This window comes from Lycorma delicatula, chromosome 8 (assembly GCF_047948215.1).
Source record: "Lycorma delicatula isolate Av1 chromosome 8, ASM4794821v1, whole genome shotgun sequence".
Lineage (NCBI taxonomy): Eukaryota > Metazoa > Arthropoda > Insecta > Hemiptera > Fulgoridae > Lycorma > Lycorma delicatula.
The window spans coordinates 122913002-122931086 of record NC_134462.1 but is presented as its reverse complement, the minus strand read 5'-3'; the positions used below and the strand labels follow the sequence as shown (position 1 = coordinate 122931086).

Sequence of the window (18085 nt, the reverse complement as noted above, 5' to 3'; positions counted from 1 at the left end):
CTGTAATTGTTTGCACTGGTATTTTTAAAACAACCTTTTACGAAGCTATCATCGTATTGGGAAAGACTATCCCAATCGATTCAGTGGTGAAAGTTCGGGCGGCCATGTGGAAATTGCGAAGAGGCAGTGAGTTCGAGCTATTGTGATACGGTTTTGAGCCGTACCTATACCGGAGCGGAACGGTGATCACAATGCACCGGTTCTAAATTTCGTTCAGTTACCCATCTCCCGCCTGCAGAGGAGGTTTTACAGACTCACGATGGAAGCATGGCAGCCAAATAGGCACGCCACGACCAAGGGAATGATTCTTGTAGAGATTTATACAGGATCTGGGGCGATGGTATACCTCATCTTCGATTTAAGGGTAACAGGAGCCCGAGTGCTATCCAACCATGTAAATTTAAACTAATATTTGTTTCGGTTCCGCCTGGCAGCTGAGGAGCTGTGCGTCTGCATGGAGGTCCACTCGAACAAACACATGATGTTCGGCTGCCCATCTCTTTGGGTTCCAGAACTCAGGCCTTCCTGGAACTTAGAGGTCAAGGGGGAAATTGGCCACTCATATGCAACGAGTCAGTGTGGCGAGAGCCGCATTGTCGGACCATGTAGGAGTTCCTTGATGTGATTACTTTGTTCAACCGACATCGATAGTATACCTAAGAGAAAAGCCTCCTACTGCGCTGCTATAGGAAGCTAACTGAGAGATATGGCTGGTTAACAGCCAGATTAAGGCTGCAAGCGCTTTAGTAGTGGACAGGTATTTGCTGGCATTCAGCGACCTAGGCGTGGCATCGTATATCTGTATTTGACAAGGTAAATTTAATTATTGATTGTTATATGTGTTTTATAGTAGTTGATGGGGTCGCCTACTCATTTTAGTGATATATGACAAGTGGGCAGTGGGACATGCAAGGTAGTGGTGTATGGTACCACGCTTATTCTTCTCATGCTTTTAGGTTAGCTCCTGGAGCTAGTTACGACATTGTCACTAAATTGAATCGAGACTCAGTAGCCGTTTGTGGCACAGACATTCGGTCTTATGCATTATGGCAACCGAATGAGGTGGTGGCAGGAGAAATGCCAAGCAAATCAATTTAGTACCTCTGAAGAAAATAGAGACTGTCTTTTTCGTGATATGTCCACTGTCTGAAAATATTTTGAAATAATTAATGTAATCAGTGCCCCATATATAGTAAGTTTTGTGCAAAATTTGAAGAAAATCAGTTCAGTCAATCCTGAGACATAAGGCCAACAGCAGTATGTTCAAATGTACATACATACACAAATATATTTTATATATGCAAACATTCATACATATATGCGTACATACATGCGCTTATTTTGTTCTAGATGAACTAGTTGGACACTGAAAAGTAAAGATTTAAAAAACCCTATACCTATTTTTTGCCACAATCACCATACTTTTTGATTTAATACAGCTATTCTATCTGTGTTCACCGTGAAAGTAACATAAACACTGATGGGCATATTACGTTTCATAATTTAATCAAATTGGATGCTTGATATATTTTTCTTAATTTAGATAGTTAAGAATGATTAATTGTATAGTTAGGTGCTTGCTTATCTACGTCTGAAATTGGGATTGAAGTTTAACTGATGATTTGATTGAGTGTGCTCATAAAAGAATTAGTAAATAATATTCAGGGTATTGTACCTTCATTATAAATATAGTTATCTTACAGCCATAATACTTTCATAGATATAATGGTAATTTATATTTAGCAAAAATACTATATAATGGTTCTTGAAGTACATCTGCTATATAATTGTTAAAATGGAATACATAGTAATTTCTAAGATCCCAAAATTTTCCAAGTACCTGGAGTTTGGTTATATTTTGTCTAATTTGATCATAATCGTATAGGAAGATATGTAAAAATCATTATTACACTTGTTTCTTATTTACATTAATTATGTACTTACCCTATCTAAATTGTTTCTGTTTTCTCCAACAAGATCTCCTACTATTGCTAAACAGACATCAATAGCAACTTTAGGACTGCAAAATGTTTGTATGGCTGTTTGTAATGCTTTTGTCCGTGGTAAAATTGAATGTTTTGTTGCTCGAACCATTGGATTCTACAATTAAAAAAAACGGGCATATATAATTGTAATAATAAATTTAAAATAAAAGAATCTAATAAGACCTTGAATATGGATAAACATTTTTAGATTAAATAAATATTCAGCTTTCTCACATGAAACTAATTAAGTGTCAATTTTCATAGTTTTCACCTTCTTTCATTACCTTAATTCATTCCTTGCTTCATTTTATTTATATTAAATGTCACTAACTGTTATAGTTAACAAATGTCAATTCACTGTGAAATTTTGTCCATAATTGTTTAACTTTGGGAATATATGTATATCGACTTATTAGTTGAGAGCCAGACTAAGGAATGATTCCTGAAAGAGGGCAGCAGCTGTTTCAGTAGTTGTTAGGGGCGTGAGTCAGGACGACTTAAATGGCCATATCAACATCACTCAGTCCTCTGAGTACTGCACAGCTGAAAGCAATGGAAAACTACAGCTGCTTTTTTTCCAAGAAAATGTGGCTCTCTGGATTTTCATATAGCAGTGATGGAGGCGCCTTCCTTGGTAAAATATTCCGGAGGTAAACTAGTCCCCTGTTCAGATCTCCGGGTCGGGACTACTAAGGAGGGGGTCACCAGAAAATTAAAAAATAACATTCTACGAGTCAGAGCGTGGAATGTTAGAAGTTGAAAAAAGGTTGGTAGGCTGGAAAATTTAAAAAGAGAAATGGATAGGATAAATGTGGATGTAGTAGGAATTAGTGAGGTTCGGTGGGAAGAGGAAGGCGACTTTTGGTCAGGTGATTTTAGAATAATAAACTCAGCTTCAAATAATGGGCAGGCAGGAGTAGGTTTCATAATGAACAAGAAGATAGGGTAGAGAGTAGAATATTTCAAAACACATAGCAATAGAATCATTGTAATAAGGATAAAATCAAAACCTAAACTGACAACGATTGTTAACGTCTATATGCCTACAAGCGCCCATGATGATGATGAGGTAGAGTGTGTATACGAAGAGATTGATGAAGCAATTAAACATGTAAAAGGAGATGAAAATTAAATAATAGTTGGAGATTGGAATGCAAGCATTGGAAAGGGCAAGGAAGGAAATATAGTAGGTGAATACGGGCTGGGCAAAAGGAATGAAAGAGGGGACTGACTTATAGAGTTTTCCACAAAGTATAATTTAGTAATTGCCAACACCCAATTTAAAAATCATAATAGAAGAATATACACTTGGAAAAAGCCAGGCAATACTGCAAGGTATCAGATAGATTATAACATGGTTAAGCAAAGATTTAGGAATCAACTCGTTGACTGCAAAACTTACCCTGGAGCAGACATTGATAGCGACCATAATTTGGTGATAATGAAATGTAAATTGGGATTTAAAAACCTGAAGAAAAGATGTCAGATGAATCGGTGGAATTTAGAGAAGCTTGAGGAAGAGGAGGTAAAGAAGATTTTTGAGGAGGACATCGCAAGAGGTCTGAGTAAAAAAGATAAGGTAGAAAATGTAGAAGAAGAATGGGAGAATGTTAAAAAGGAAATTATTAAATCAGCAGAACCGAACTTAGGCGGAACAAAGAGAACTGGTAGAAAACCTTGGGTTTCAGATGATATATTGCAGCTGATGGATGAACGTAGAAAATATAAGAATGCTAGTGATGAAGAAAGTAAAAGGAACTACCGACAATTAAGAAGTGCTATAAACAGGAAGTGCAAACTAGCGAAAGAAGAGTGGATTAAAGAAAAGTGTTCAGAAGTGGAAAGAGAAATGGACATTGGTAAAATAGACGGAGCATACAGGAAAGTTAAGGAAAATTTTGGGGTACATAAATTAAAATCTAATAATGTGTTAAACAAAGATGGTACACCAATATGTAATACGAAAGGTAAAGTCGATAGATGGGTGGAATATATTGAAGAGTTATACGGAGGAAATGAATTAGAAAATGGTGTTATAGAGGAAGAAGAGGAAGTTGAGGAGGATGAAATGGGAGAAACAATACTGAGATCTGAATTTAAGAGAGCATTAAAAGATTTAAATGGCAGAAAGGCTCCTGGAATAGACGGAATACCTGTAGAATTACTGAGCAGTGCAGGTGAGGAAGCGATTGATAGATTATACAAGCTGGTGTGTAATATTTATGAAAAAGGGGAAGTACCGTCATACTTCAAAAAAAATGTTATAGTCATGATACCAAAAAGCAGGGGCAGATAAATGTGAAGAATACAGAACAATTAGTTTAACTATTCATGCATCAAAAATCTTAACTAGAATTCTATACAGAAGAATTGAGAGGAGAGTGGAAGAAGTGTTAGGAGAAGACCAATTTGGTTTCAGGAAAAGTATAGGGACAAGGAAAGCAATTTTAGGCCTCAGATTAATAGTAGAAGAAAGATTAAAGAAAAACAAACCAACATACTTGGCGTTTATAGACCTAGAAAAGGCTTTCGATAACGTAGATTGGAATAAAATGTTCAGCATTTAAAAAAAATTAGGGTTCAAATACAGAGATAGAAGAACAATTGCTAACATGTACAGGAACCAAACAGCAACAGTAACACTTGAAGAACATTGAAGAACATAAGAAAGAAGCCGTAATAAGAATGGGAGTCCGACAAGGATGTTCCCTATCTCCGTTACTTTTTAATCTTTACATGGAACTAGCAGTTAATGATGTTAAAGAACAATTTAGATTCGGAGTAACAGTACAAGGTGAAAAGATAAAGATGCTACGATTTGCTGATGATATAGTAATTCTAGCCGAGAGTAAAAAGGATTTAGAAGAAACAATGAACGGCATAGATGAAGTCCTACGCAAGAACTATCGCATGAAAATAAACAAGAACAAAACAAAAGTAATGAAATGTAGTAGAAATAACAATGATGGACCACTGAATGTGAAAATAGGAGGAGAAAAGATTATGGAGGTAGAAGAATTTTGTTATTTGGGAAGTAGAATTACTAAAGATGGACGAAGCAGGAGCGATATAAAATGCCAAATAGCACAAGCTAAACGAGCCTTCAGTCAGAAATATAATTTGTTTACATCAAAAATTAATTTAAATGTCAGGAAAAGATTTTTGAAAGTGTATGTTTGGAGTGTCGCTTTATATGGAAGTGAAACTTGGACGATCGGAGTATCTGAGAAGAAAAGATTAGAAGCTTTTGAAATGCGGTGCTATAGGAGAATGTTAAAAATCAGATGGGTGGATAAAGTGACAAATGAAGAGGTATTGCGGCAAATAGATGAAGAAAGAAGCATTTGGAAAAATATAGTTAAAAAAAGAGACAGACTTATAGGCCACATATTAAGTCATCCTGGAATAGTCGCTTTAATATTGGAAGGACAGGTAGAAGGGAAAAATTGTGTAGGCAGGCCACGTTTGGAATATGTAAAACAAATTGTTAGGGATGTAGGATGTAGAGGATATACTGAAATGAAACGACTAGCACTAGATAGGGAATCTTGGAGAGCTGCATCAAACCAGTCAAATGACTGAAGACAAAAAAAAGCATCTACCTGTTAATCCTTACTTCATAATCTTCAATTTTCAGGGTATTATATCTTAAGATGTTCTAAGTATTGTGAAATAATTTAAATGTTAAGTATGCACCTAAAATTTTAATCAGGACTCATTCCTTATTATAACTCTTTTGCAAACTTCTTGTTATCTACTTTTTCTTTGATGTTTATGGTAATATGCATGTATATTCTGTACCGTATTCCTCCATTATACAATGAAATCTTTATTTGTTGTGTAATGGTAACATATTTTTTATACTAATTTGTTATTTTTTATTTTAATAAATTTTATTCTCTTATTGTTTCATACTATCAAAAATAGTATATGTTAAAACAGTTTCAACATAATAAATCAATTTACATGTTAAGTAAATTAATATAAAAATTGCAGTAGATATTGCAAAACAATTTTTTTTTCTATGAGGTGATTTACAAAATTTGATTCTGTTGTATGTGCCTTATATTCTTCTCATATCTGTGAGTGTACTATTAATTTACTATATTTGTGTACTTTGTTCTAATAAGACACAAGTAGCCTTCTTAAATACAAATTTTGGAAGTTTTTTGAATGATCGTTGATTGATGTAATTTATTGTTATGTATTTTCTGTTATTAATTATGGCTTTAATTTTGTTTCGTTTCTGTTACTGTAGCTGTCAAATAATGTAAGTGTAGATTATTTAATCATCTTTAAATGAAACAATGTAGTTGTGATGGTATATCATCTCTCCCAGTAGGGAGAGAAACTGAAGTATCAGTTTTATTCTTTAAATCATTTGGAGTTCTATTAGATTAAGACACTCATTGTTTCAGCGACTTTCTGAATTCAGCAATTCTCTTTACTTTCAACACATTGATTTAGAGTTTTTAGAGTTATTGTTTTAGTCTTTCTTGTTCTTATTCATATCTATGTTTCCCTTTCTTTACTTTTTAAATGTGGTTTTCCAGCTAGAGATATAATTAATATCATTATAATTAATATTATGATAATACTATATATATATATATATATATATATATATATATATATATATATATTTTATCATAATAATTATATTTTTCTTTTCATGTGGTAGTGGTGCATGACAATAGGGTACTATCTAATCTGAAATAGTGTTTTTTCTACATTTTTTCTTCCTCCATATTCTTTTAAATTAATTAAAAAGAATAATTTCTTTGGTGTTTTTAATGTCATAGAACTGTAATGTTGCGATAGAAAGTTGCTAAAAATGCTATTTCTGTAGTCTGTTAAAGTAGCTCATAATTGTAATATAGTTGTATGCAGAAATACAGAACTATGCTTAGCAGGTATTGAAGTAAATGAAAAATAAGATTATGTTAAAAAAAAACCATTCATAAAATTTTTACTATTTATCATTTCAGTTATTTTGATTATTAAAGAATCATCATCAATAGATATTGTGGGAAAAGTAAGAATAAAAAATGAATACATAAATGAAAAAGAAAAAATAATAAATATTAACTAACTAATAAACAGCAGTGTGAAACACAAATTTCTGCAATGATGATTGATTAATAATAATCTAAATGGCCACTTAGGTTAAAATGTTAAGTTCAAATTTTTTTAAGAGAGTTTGTAAGCTTAATCTTCTTTTCCAATTTATAAAATAACATATATAATTATATAATTACTAGACATATTGAAATAATATATACAAATTATAAAAAGTTAATTTAATCAATAAAATAAATAAATGAATTATTTAGTAATGAACAAGCTAATACAATAATAGATGACGATAACATTAACCTTCAAACAAAACAATATATATAGTAATGATGTATAACATAATAGTATAATGTATAGTATACAGTAAAGTATAATGAAAATACACACACACATATGTATATATAAAGTAATGTTAAGGTAGATACATAAAGATGTTAAATATAAAAAAAGCTGCAAAATAATTCACAATTCAGAAGACCTTATTGAAAATTAAAGAACATATTTACTCATATGTACACATTGAACAGAAAACAGATTTTAATAGAAATTGTTAATAACTATCATTTAAAAAATAACAGAGTAATATTGTTCTATAAAAGAAAACCTTTTAATTGTATTTTAAATAAATTGATGAGAAGATTTTTCAAACGGTTCAATAATTTATTAAATAATAAGGCCCTTTTTTGTAAACTAAAATATAATAATAATAATAATAATAATAATAATAATAATAATAATAATAATAATACTGTCTTCAAATTTACAAAAACAGTTCTAAGTCTGATTTGGTAAAGATAGATATTGTTATTTTTTTAAGAATAAAATTATTTATTCCACAGATTGCACGTTATAAATTTAACCACAATTATGAAAAGTTAACATTTTTCATTTTCTAACCACCAATCTACATGATTCATATTTGGCAATTATAGCTGCCAAACAATAATCTGACAGACTTGTTCTGACTATTTGAGATAGATGTAAGAGATGACTATATATTGGATGGGACTATATATGTAATCATAATAAATATGTAATAATGATGATTAACAGGCATCTCATATTAAAAAAATAACTATAGGTATAAGTATATGAATAAGTAGTTATACCGTACCATAATGATAGGTGAAAACAAATTAATTGTGTGTAAAATATGCGATTGACTTATACTTGGTGGATTAAAAAATGGAGCCAAAAGTATAGAAACTTTTACTTTTTCTAAATATTCTGGTCTCTCTGAACCCATTATTAGAAATTCACTTGCACCCAAGCTATATCCAATGTATGAAAGTTGTGATACTTTTGTTATATCAAGTATTTTTTCAATAAATGCTGGTAAATCATACACTCCAAATTCATGGAAGCTGTAACATAATAACAAATGTTGATTATTTTTGTATATTCAGTAAAATCTATTCTAATAGCATAAATTAGCTAAAAAATATTTATTTATACTAATACTTTATAATAGTAAAATATTATTATTATACTAATAATATGTCAACACCTTACTGACACTGTATTTCATACGGTTGGCTTAATGCTTTTCTGGGATCTTTTTCAGCCATATTAATTTTAAGTGATTACAGTTAAAGAACAATTACTGTTTTGAAATAACTATTAAAAGTGTTTCTCTTAAATATAGTAAATGATCAAATATTAGAGGTAATTTAATACTCAAAAAAATTTTCAGTCGTATTTTTTTCATTAAACATGTAATTTTTTGTTACAAACTGTGCCACTTTATAAATAAGTATTCTTCTCCTTATTTCTTTTACTGATATAATGTTTGCTACTTCACTCAATTATTAGCAAATTTATTATCAAAATAGGTAAATAAATATCTTATACAGATCAGTACATCATGATTGGAACAAAATGGAATGTAAAGTTCTGGAGAGATATATATTCTGCAATATATATATATTTTCCTCCTCTATATATTCTGTAAAGGATATCTTTTTAACTTAATCTTTTTTATTTGTAAAGGGTTATGGTCCTTGTGTGTGTGTGTGTGTGTGTGTGTGTGTGTGTGTGTGTGTGTGTGTGTGTGTGTGTGTGTGTGTGTGTATGTGTGTATGTGTGTATGTGTGTATGTGTGTATGTGTGTATGTGTGTATGTGTGTATGTGTGTATGTGTGTATGTGTGTATGTGTGTATGTGTGTATGTGTGTATGTGTGTATGTGTGTATGTGTGTATGTGTGTATGTGTGTGTGTGTGTATGTGTGTGTGTGTGTGTGTGTATGTATGTGTGTGTGTATGTATGTATGTATGTATGTATGTATGTATGTGTGTGTGTGTGTGTGTGTTTGTGTGTGTGTGTGTGTGTGTGTGTGTGTGTGTGTGTGTGTGTGTGTGTGTGTGTGTGTGTGTGTGTGTGTGTGTGTGTGTGTGTGTGTGTGTGTGTGTGTGTGGTATGGACTTTCCCAGCTATTAATAATACAAATTATACAAGTTGGAAAAAAAAACAATTGGTGAAACAATATTTCTTAGAAGTTAGAAATAAAAAAATAAAGAAAATTTTTTTTTTAAATTGTTTATAGGTTAAACTTAAAAAATTTGATTAAGTAAAGTGATCTGTAAATCTAATACACCCTTCAAAAAAGGCTAAAATAAGAAAACGAGAATTTTCAAAAACTAATTCTACATTTACATTCGCAACTTATAACTTAAAAACATTTTAGACATTTCTTGAGAGCTCTATACGTGAAGTATAAACTTTCAAAAAATCTTTAAAAAGTATATAAACTGAAGGGAAATAGAGTAAAAGAACAAAAATCATACATTTCAACTTTTAGAGGTGGTGGGAGGGTTGATAGTAACAAATTTACATTAATAAAGTGTTTTTCTAATATGTCTGAAAAAAATTGGAATGATGTTTTCACATCCCCTCACTCCTTTAATTAATTTTGAAAAAGATTAATATGGTCAATCCTCCATATCTGGAAATATTTGACCCAAATTTGGAGAAATGCAGTTTCATCAATTCTGAGATGTGAGGCCAAAAGCACATACATACACATACACACATATTTTATTTGGTCTCGATGAACTAACTTGACGCTAAAAATAAAGTCTGTAAAAAAATGATAGGTTGTATTTTAACATGATCACTCTATTTTCCCCTTTATAAGGGGAAATACTAATTCAGTTATATTTGCTGGGAAAGTAAAATTCTACCTGGTCACACCTAAAGAAGTATACCAACTTTATAAAGATATTTTTTTGAATTATAAATTAAATAAATGTTGAAATCATATAATTACTCTTGTTTACTTTTATTAAGATTATTGTAAGATTAAATGTTATAAGTTAATATATTACCTGAAATCCCAAAATATTTTACTGTCTACATCATATTTATTATGCGCTTGTGAATTAACATTTCCTCGTTGATCTCCAAGCCAGACATCATATCCATTATCAGCAAGTATAAATGCTACAAGCAAATTTATTTCAATTTTTATTGTTTTTTTTTTATAAAATAAAATATAAGCTAAAATATATATAATAATAAATAATAGGGCTATTCTAATGATCCGAAAGTAACACTATTTAAACATGCATAAAGGAAGAATCTTGTGTTACAAGTTCAAAAGATCTTAATGAGCTTAAAATTTGATGAAAGATCAAGTACAACATAAAAATGCTTGAAAATAGCTATTGTTTCATGGACAGGTAGCGCATGATTTTGCTGAAGCCAAAACACTCATTTATCTTCTTCTAACAGTGCAATTAAATGCTAAATTAAGTCGATAATTTACTCTTCTACAATTTTATCAGAAAATAAAAGACCTATTACATAGTGACAAAAGATCCCATACCAAACACCTATTTGGTTTGTTCATGAAAATTGTACTCGTTTCACTGCTGCATGTTCAAACATTTTGATGGTTTATGTAGCTCAGCGGGTGAAACAAGTTATTAGGTAACCTAAAGGCCAGTTTGCCCAGTAATAACATTGAAGCCTAAAAACTTATTCTTCTTCTGTTGACTTACACACCATTATTCTCAATACAGGTACAAAAATGAACTTGACAGTTATTCAACAGCAATTGTCACTAAACCATAATTCCACCTATTACAGAATTTAATTATTATTTAGGAGAAATTGACTTTTTACTGATCACATGTACTCATATATGCGTTGACACAACATAAAACAAAGGCTGTTGGGATGATACTATTGTGTGTCAAGGTTATTTATACTACCATGAAAAGTTAATCTTTTTGCTATCTGATGAATGGAGTTTTGTAATATTTATCAGGTATAAGGTTATATCCTCACATTTTAAGAGTAATGTATCTTTTGAAAAACCTGTTTGTTTAATGTTAATTTTTATACAGAATTTCATGTCATTAGGTTTTGTTGGAGTTTGCAAGGAGTTGCATATACATTATATATCAGCACACAACACAATTAATTAATTTTATTAGAAAAAAAATTCTGTAATATTCTGTAATGTTACAGAATTAATTTATTGTTAAATAACATTTACCTAAACTCTCACTGCGTCCAGGTAAAAGCCATTGGTCAGATGCTGACATAAATCCATGTAAAAGTAAGACAGGACGACACGGCCCTGATTTTCCACTAACTATTCTTGTTAATAATAATATGTAACCATCTTCAGTTGTAACTTTGTATTCCTCAGCTATGTAACCCCATTTTACAATTAGTTCTGACTGGAACATTATTAGATAAAAAAATAGTAATTTTATATCTGAAATAAAAAACCGTTTTTTATTTATTTATTAGTCAATGCTAATGTCTGAATCCCACATTTTATTATTATATGAATTTTTCCGCTTATAAAGTATATCAGTCCTGACCATGTTTCACATCCAGAACCATCTAAATGAAATGCAGAAGCGCTTCCCCTCTGCCATAGAGGATGACACAATGTATATTGTATGTTTGAAATTTACAGAATAATATTTTTTTTCATACATATCAATCTTTTTTTTTCTAAATAAGTATAATTATGCAAATATTAATATTTACAACTTTGTATATTTTTTTATTAGAATTTATTTTTATAGAGGTCATAGAAAATTGAGCTTGAGAATTATGAAAGTACATATTATTTTATTTGAAATTCCAAAGTTTTGTGTCAGTCAGATTTAGGGTGGTGGATATTCCACACTTTTTCTAACCAGATTTTACATCATATTTCGAAAAGCCGTTGACAAAAATCTTAAAATTTGGCACTTATATTTGACAACACACAGATATTACATATTTTCAAATTTGAAAAATGTCCTAGTCGCCTCCTTCCCTTTATCACCCATTTCAATTTTGCAATAATTATAATAGCTCCATAAATAATAGTTTTTATACAATTATTATTTTTTAAATGTTAAGCCTTTTATTTTGAATAAAATGGTACCTCAGTTGTTATCTCTTGATAAACAGCTGAGATGGATGAAACTGTTAAAGTGGATAGCAAAATTGGTACGTAAAAACAGCACAAAATTTTGAAACTGCTCATTTCACATTTAATTTTTTTCTATTATCACTAAAAAAATGTTATATTCAAATGAGAAATTTAATTAAAATGTTTCCATACAAGGCAATATTTCAACGAATTATTCATTTTTACATGAGATAAATATTGCTATTCTTGATGTCCTCTACCACCTTGTTAAATAATATCAGACTTCCAGTTTACCCTATTAAATTGTTATCTAAAGTCGATTTCCACAATTGTTTGTTTCTTTTTATTTCATAATTAATTTGCTTGATTTTTAAATAATAATATTAATACTAATAATGTTCTTTTTTCCTGTTTTCCTGTTTAGTACTCCTGAATTACCGTTCAGGTATTACTTCAGAGGATGAATGAGGATCATATGTATGACTGTAAATAAAGTGTAGTCTTGTACAGTCACAGTTCAACCATTCCTGAGATGTGTGGTTAATTGAAACCCGACCACCAAGTAACACCGGTATCCACGATCTAGTATTCAAATCCGTGTAAAAGTAACTGCCTTTACTAGGACTTGAACGCTGGAACTCTCGACATCCAAATCAGCTGATTTGGGAAGACATGTTCACCACTAGACCAACCCGGTGGGTACTAATAATGTTCTAGTCAAACCCAACTCCACGTCCGTGCAAAAACTTCTATACACACGTCCGGGGCAGGCAACGATACTGTTCTTCGGTACCTCGGCCAACGGGGTTGTGGTTTTGCTCAGTGCTTGCTGTGAAGTAAGGAATTGGAGATACGTTGTTCGAATTGGTTGCGATTGTGCTTTTCAGTTTCGCCTTTTACTGCGCTGGCGGGAGATATCTGATTTTGCTGATCCTGGGCGGACGGGGAGTGCTCACATTTCTCTTCCTGGTTGTGAAGTCGGGTTGATGGTGGGTTGCTGTGAGCTTGCCTGTCGAAGTCTTGCGCCGCCCAGTGTGAGTCAGTCATTTCGGTCCTTAGCAGGGAATGTTCCGCGAATATGCATATGGGAGCCCTGGGATGTCAGTATAGTGTGTCAAGCAGTACCTGACTCACTGGCCCGGGTTAAATCTGTGGGAGGTGGCAAACTGGGGGAACCCTGACCAGATATTATCCTGAACCCGCCCAAACGTCTTTCCGCCCGCACCTTGCGACATATTGACTGGCGAAACAATTGTTATGGATACTTCACAATATTCCCTTAGTCGTGGATATTCCCTTAGTCGTGGCGTCCCATTCTGGCTGCCATGCTTCCATCGTGAGTCTGTAAAGCCTCCTCTGCAGGCGGGAGATGGGTAACTGAACGAAATTTAGAACCGGTGCATTGTGATCACCGTTCCGCTCCAGTAAAGGTACGGCTCGAAACCGTATCCCAATACCTCGAACTCACTGCCTCTTCGCAATTTCCACATGGCCGCCCGAACTTTCACCACTGAATCGATTGGGAGAGCCTTTCCCAATACGATGGTAACCTCGTAAAAGGTTGTTTTAAAAATATCAGTGCATACAATTACGGCACTCCGCTGGGCACTCCATAATTTTGAATAAGTGCTTTATTCATATCCAACTTATGCGCCCAAACGGACACAGTATAAGAGAGCATACTTTCGACGACACCTTGGTACACCATGTAAAAATAACGACCCGACAACCCGTAATCCTTCCGAGCAAACCTCCTAAGGTTGTGAATCACAGAGACGACGTCCGCTACTTGCCTAATGTAGTTGCTAAGCAGCAATTTCTCAGCAAACAAAACACCTAGGTAGTTATGAACTCTCACTCGGCTGATTGCACAGCCTTTATAGTTAATGTGGGGGTTTCGACTGTACGATAATTTGTCTGCACCCTTGAGAAGCATAAACTTCGTCTTGGGCACAGAAATCTTTAAATTTTGAACGTCCATCCAGCATTCCGCGGTTGATAAAGCTGCCTGCACTCTGTCATCTAGCTGCGGTCGTGAGTTACCACGAACTAACAGGAGACAGTCATCGGCGAAAGCCTGGTCCGTGACCCTTTCCGGGAATGTCAGTCCCAAAAATCCGTCGAATACCAGGTTCCACAGCAAGGAACCGAGAACGGACCCTGTGGGTTTCCCTAGTGATGGACGTTTCCACAACTAGGTGCGCATCCTTAAACAGAGCTGTGTGATCAGACAAGTACTCACGTACTACGGCCTGCAGGACTACGTTAACGTTGCGCCGTTGCAAATCATAGAGGACAGAACTCCAACACAAGTAAGGAAATTCCGACTCTATGTCAATAAAAATTGCCAAAACATATTTACAGTCGGCGCTTTCCACCTTGGCAAAAAAATTTAAGATGCAATCATCCGTGACAACCCCGTTCATGAAGACGTGTTAGACTCGATTAGAAGTGAGTTCATATCGATGTTTTCCCAGAGCAGTTCCACACTTGCCGATTACCGGCAAGAGGCTAATGGGTCGATAACTGCTGACCTCACTCGGATCCTTTGCAGATTTTAAGAGCACCCTTACCAAAGCCACCTTCCAACAAGTTTGAAAGCAACCTCAGCTTAGGCACCCCGAGAACAGTCTGCCAAGCGGCTGTCTTATGACAGGCAGCAGATGATAGAAATTATCCGGGTCAAGTTGGCCAATCCCCGGTGTCTTTATCAGTGCCATTTGCGAAATCAAACGGTCTATATCTGCGGGATCGACAGTCTGTACGTCAAGAAATGGTGTCTCATCCGCCCTAACGCCGACTTTTGCCTCACCCTCCGGAACATCTGGAAAAAGAGTATCCAAGAACGCCTGGTAAGTCGCCACAGATGTTAAAGTGTGGTCACGACCACCAAACCCGCATCGAACACTGAAAAGCACGTGCAATGGCTTTAGCAGGTAACATGACTTCACGAGCTGCCAGGGGTTGCGCTGCAACTCGTGCATGGAGTCTTGCCAAAACTTGAGTTTGGCTTCTTTGATGGCATGAACGTACTCATTACGGGCGCACCGGTAGATCCGCGTACCCTCAGCGCGCACGTCATCAACGATAATCTCCGTTACGGGGCGACGCTGGTATCTTCTTCTAGCGGACCTAACTCTTGTACGCAGCACGCTAATGTCAGAGGACCACCACTTTTTCCAGGGTTTTTGCCTGCATTCTCCTCCATGCCTCTCTGTCTCGAGCCCTCCCCTTCCAGTTGATTCCGGCGTTCCCTTTGATTTTTTTATTTTATCGATTTGTGGGTCTTTCTCTTGGCCGAATCAGATACCTCGGAGACCAGTTCAGCACCAAAGCCGTCCAACGGCAATCCTTTCTTCTTGCAATGTGCCTTGCCAACTGCCACATTAGATGTTTTATATATTAAAAATAACAACACATCTGTTATTTTTGTAGTAGATTTAACACTGACTGCTGTTCTTTCTATCTAGTCTAGTCACTCCCGGCATACGTCTTTCCAGTTCTTTTTGTGATGATCTTAATGTAACATAAGAATGTACCGGCAGGACATATTGATCAAATACTTGTTTCTTTAGTTTAGAGTCAAGATATTCTGGACTTGAACACCGTTCAGTTACATCCAAATGCTTTCAATCGGATTAATAGGAAAATAAGTATGCTCAAACAAACAAAAGAAATATATACGGGTCGAATACATAACCTCTTTTTTGAAATCGCTTTATGTTTAAAAGCTTTTTCCAACATCCTGATACCACTGTGAAGAGCAGCAAGATTTATTTCAATCGGAAATATAGAAAAAAAGGTTATGCGCGAACAAATATAGAGAAATATACGGGTCGAATACATAACTTCCTTTTATGAACTCGGTTAAAAAGGTTTTTATTTACAAAAAGGAGATTAGTACAGAGAATGAGGTGATAAAGACTGTTTAAGAATATAGATATCTTTGTACGATTTTGACATCTGATGAGAGACCAGATAATGATCATGGAAAAAAATCTGATGTGGACAACACATGACTTCCTTGTACGCCTATTAAATTACATTACACATTTTTTTAAAATGAAAAGTACATAAAATTTTATTTTATTAAAAGCTTCTCATATTTTCTTATTTTTTTTAATTATTGAATTATTATTCATCGTAAAAAAATTTTGCGATGAGAAGTTAAGATAATGTAATTAATAATAAATAAAAAATGTTATAAATTTAATTTATTTATATAATAAATAGTATAAATCAATACTTATCAATATTAATCAATATATTATTATAAATCAATATTATTTGGAGATGAAGTCTGATTCGAACTGATGTGCCTTCCCCAAAGATCTAAAAATTTCATTAATTGAAACTTTATTTGGCTATAACTCTGGAACCGATGAAAATAAGTACCACTTATGACATATTGTTGAAAAGGGTGTGTGTGTGTGTGTGTGTGTGTGTGTGTGTGTGTGTGTGTGTGTGTGTGCGTGTGTGTGTGTGTGTGTGCGTGTGTGAAAATTCCTTTCATTTTTATGTAAAATTACGTAGGATGTTCTTAGTTTATTCCCCAATCATTTTCCGGCTTGAAAACAAGTAAAAAAAAATTTATTGAAACACGAGTATGCATTATATTTCCATAACTAGTCTTTTCTTATTACATGCAAAATTTAGGTTTTTAAAAACAATGTGTTTGTGAATAAAATAATTAAAAAAAGATATTGGTAATAAAATAGTTTCTCTTAAAAGGCTAAATTTTGCACCAATAACTTGAAGAAACTATTATGGAAATATATAGTATATTTCAATACAGTTTTTTTACTTGTTTTACAAGCCAGAAAATGATCGGGGAATAAGCTAAGAACACCGTAAGGTTACATAAAAATGAAGGGAATTATTAGTCTTCAATTGTAATATTATTTTCATCAATTGGCTTTTTCTTCTTGAAGGGATGAAAAATTCGTATTTTTCATCCCTTCAAAAAAAAAAATGATTTAAATTCACCGGCAAAGTGAATTTTAATTCCTTAGTATAGAACAGCATACTAGTATAGTCTAATATCGACCGTGCAAAGAAATTTACGGTAGAAAATACACAAACGGTTATACACAAACAATATATGTAGAGTAGTTACTAAAATACAAAAGAAACAAATTTGTAAGGAAACAAAAGATATACCTTTAAAACGGTAACTTGTTTCCTATTTGTTGTTGAAGCGCTTTCGTACTGAACAATACTTCGTCAGTGTAACGGTATAAATAATAATATTATCGATAATAAAAGACTTTTTTTATAAAATATTACAAGTTACATAGTTAAGAACACAGAAAAGGCAATAATAATTTTTGTGTAAAATTCAGTTTAAAATGTTTGATTTTAAAGTAAAAATTTTAAGTCTTAAATCTATTTTTCATTGTTTAACCGTTTGTTCTTTTTATATGGCTTTTAATATTTTTAAAAAATACTCACGTATTATTAGTATGTTATCGTTGAAGTGTAGACCGTAAAAGCGCTTTAAGGAGAAATATAACAAAATAATCAGCATTATAAAAGTATATCATTTTTAAAGATTTATTTACTTATTCTCGTAGAAGGCGTTTAAAGGAAGTACAATTATATATATATACATAATAAAATATATAGTCTAATGGTCACGAAAAAAA

At 33.1% G+C, this 18085-nt stretch overlaps 1 protein-coding gene across 1 annotated transcript in view; it reads right to left on the bottom strand.

Moving 5' to 3' along the window:
• LOC142329349 (lipase 3-like) overlaps positions 1-18085 on the bottom strand; it is a 31486-nt gene that overhangs the window by 11882 nt on the left and 1519 nt on the right. The window contains exons 2-5 of the mRNA XM_075373848.1: positions 11562-11748; positions 10387-10501; positions 8176-8425; positions 1945-2100 (exon numbers count right to left, since the gene is read on the bottom strand). Of these exons, the coding sequence (XP_075229963.1) occupies positions 1945-2100; positions 8176-8425; positions 10387-10501; positions 11562-11748 (708 nt within the window). The remainder of the gene's footprint in view (positions 1-1944; positions 2101-8175; positions 8426-10386; positions 10502-11561; positions 11749-18085) is intronic.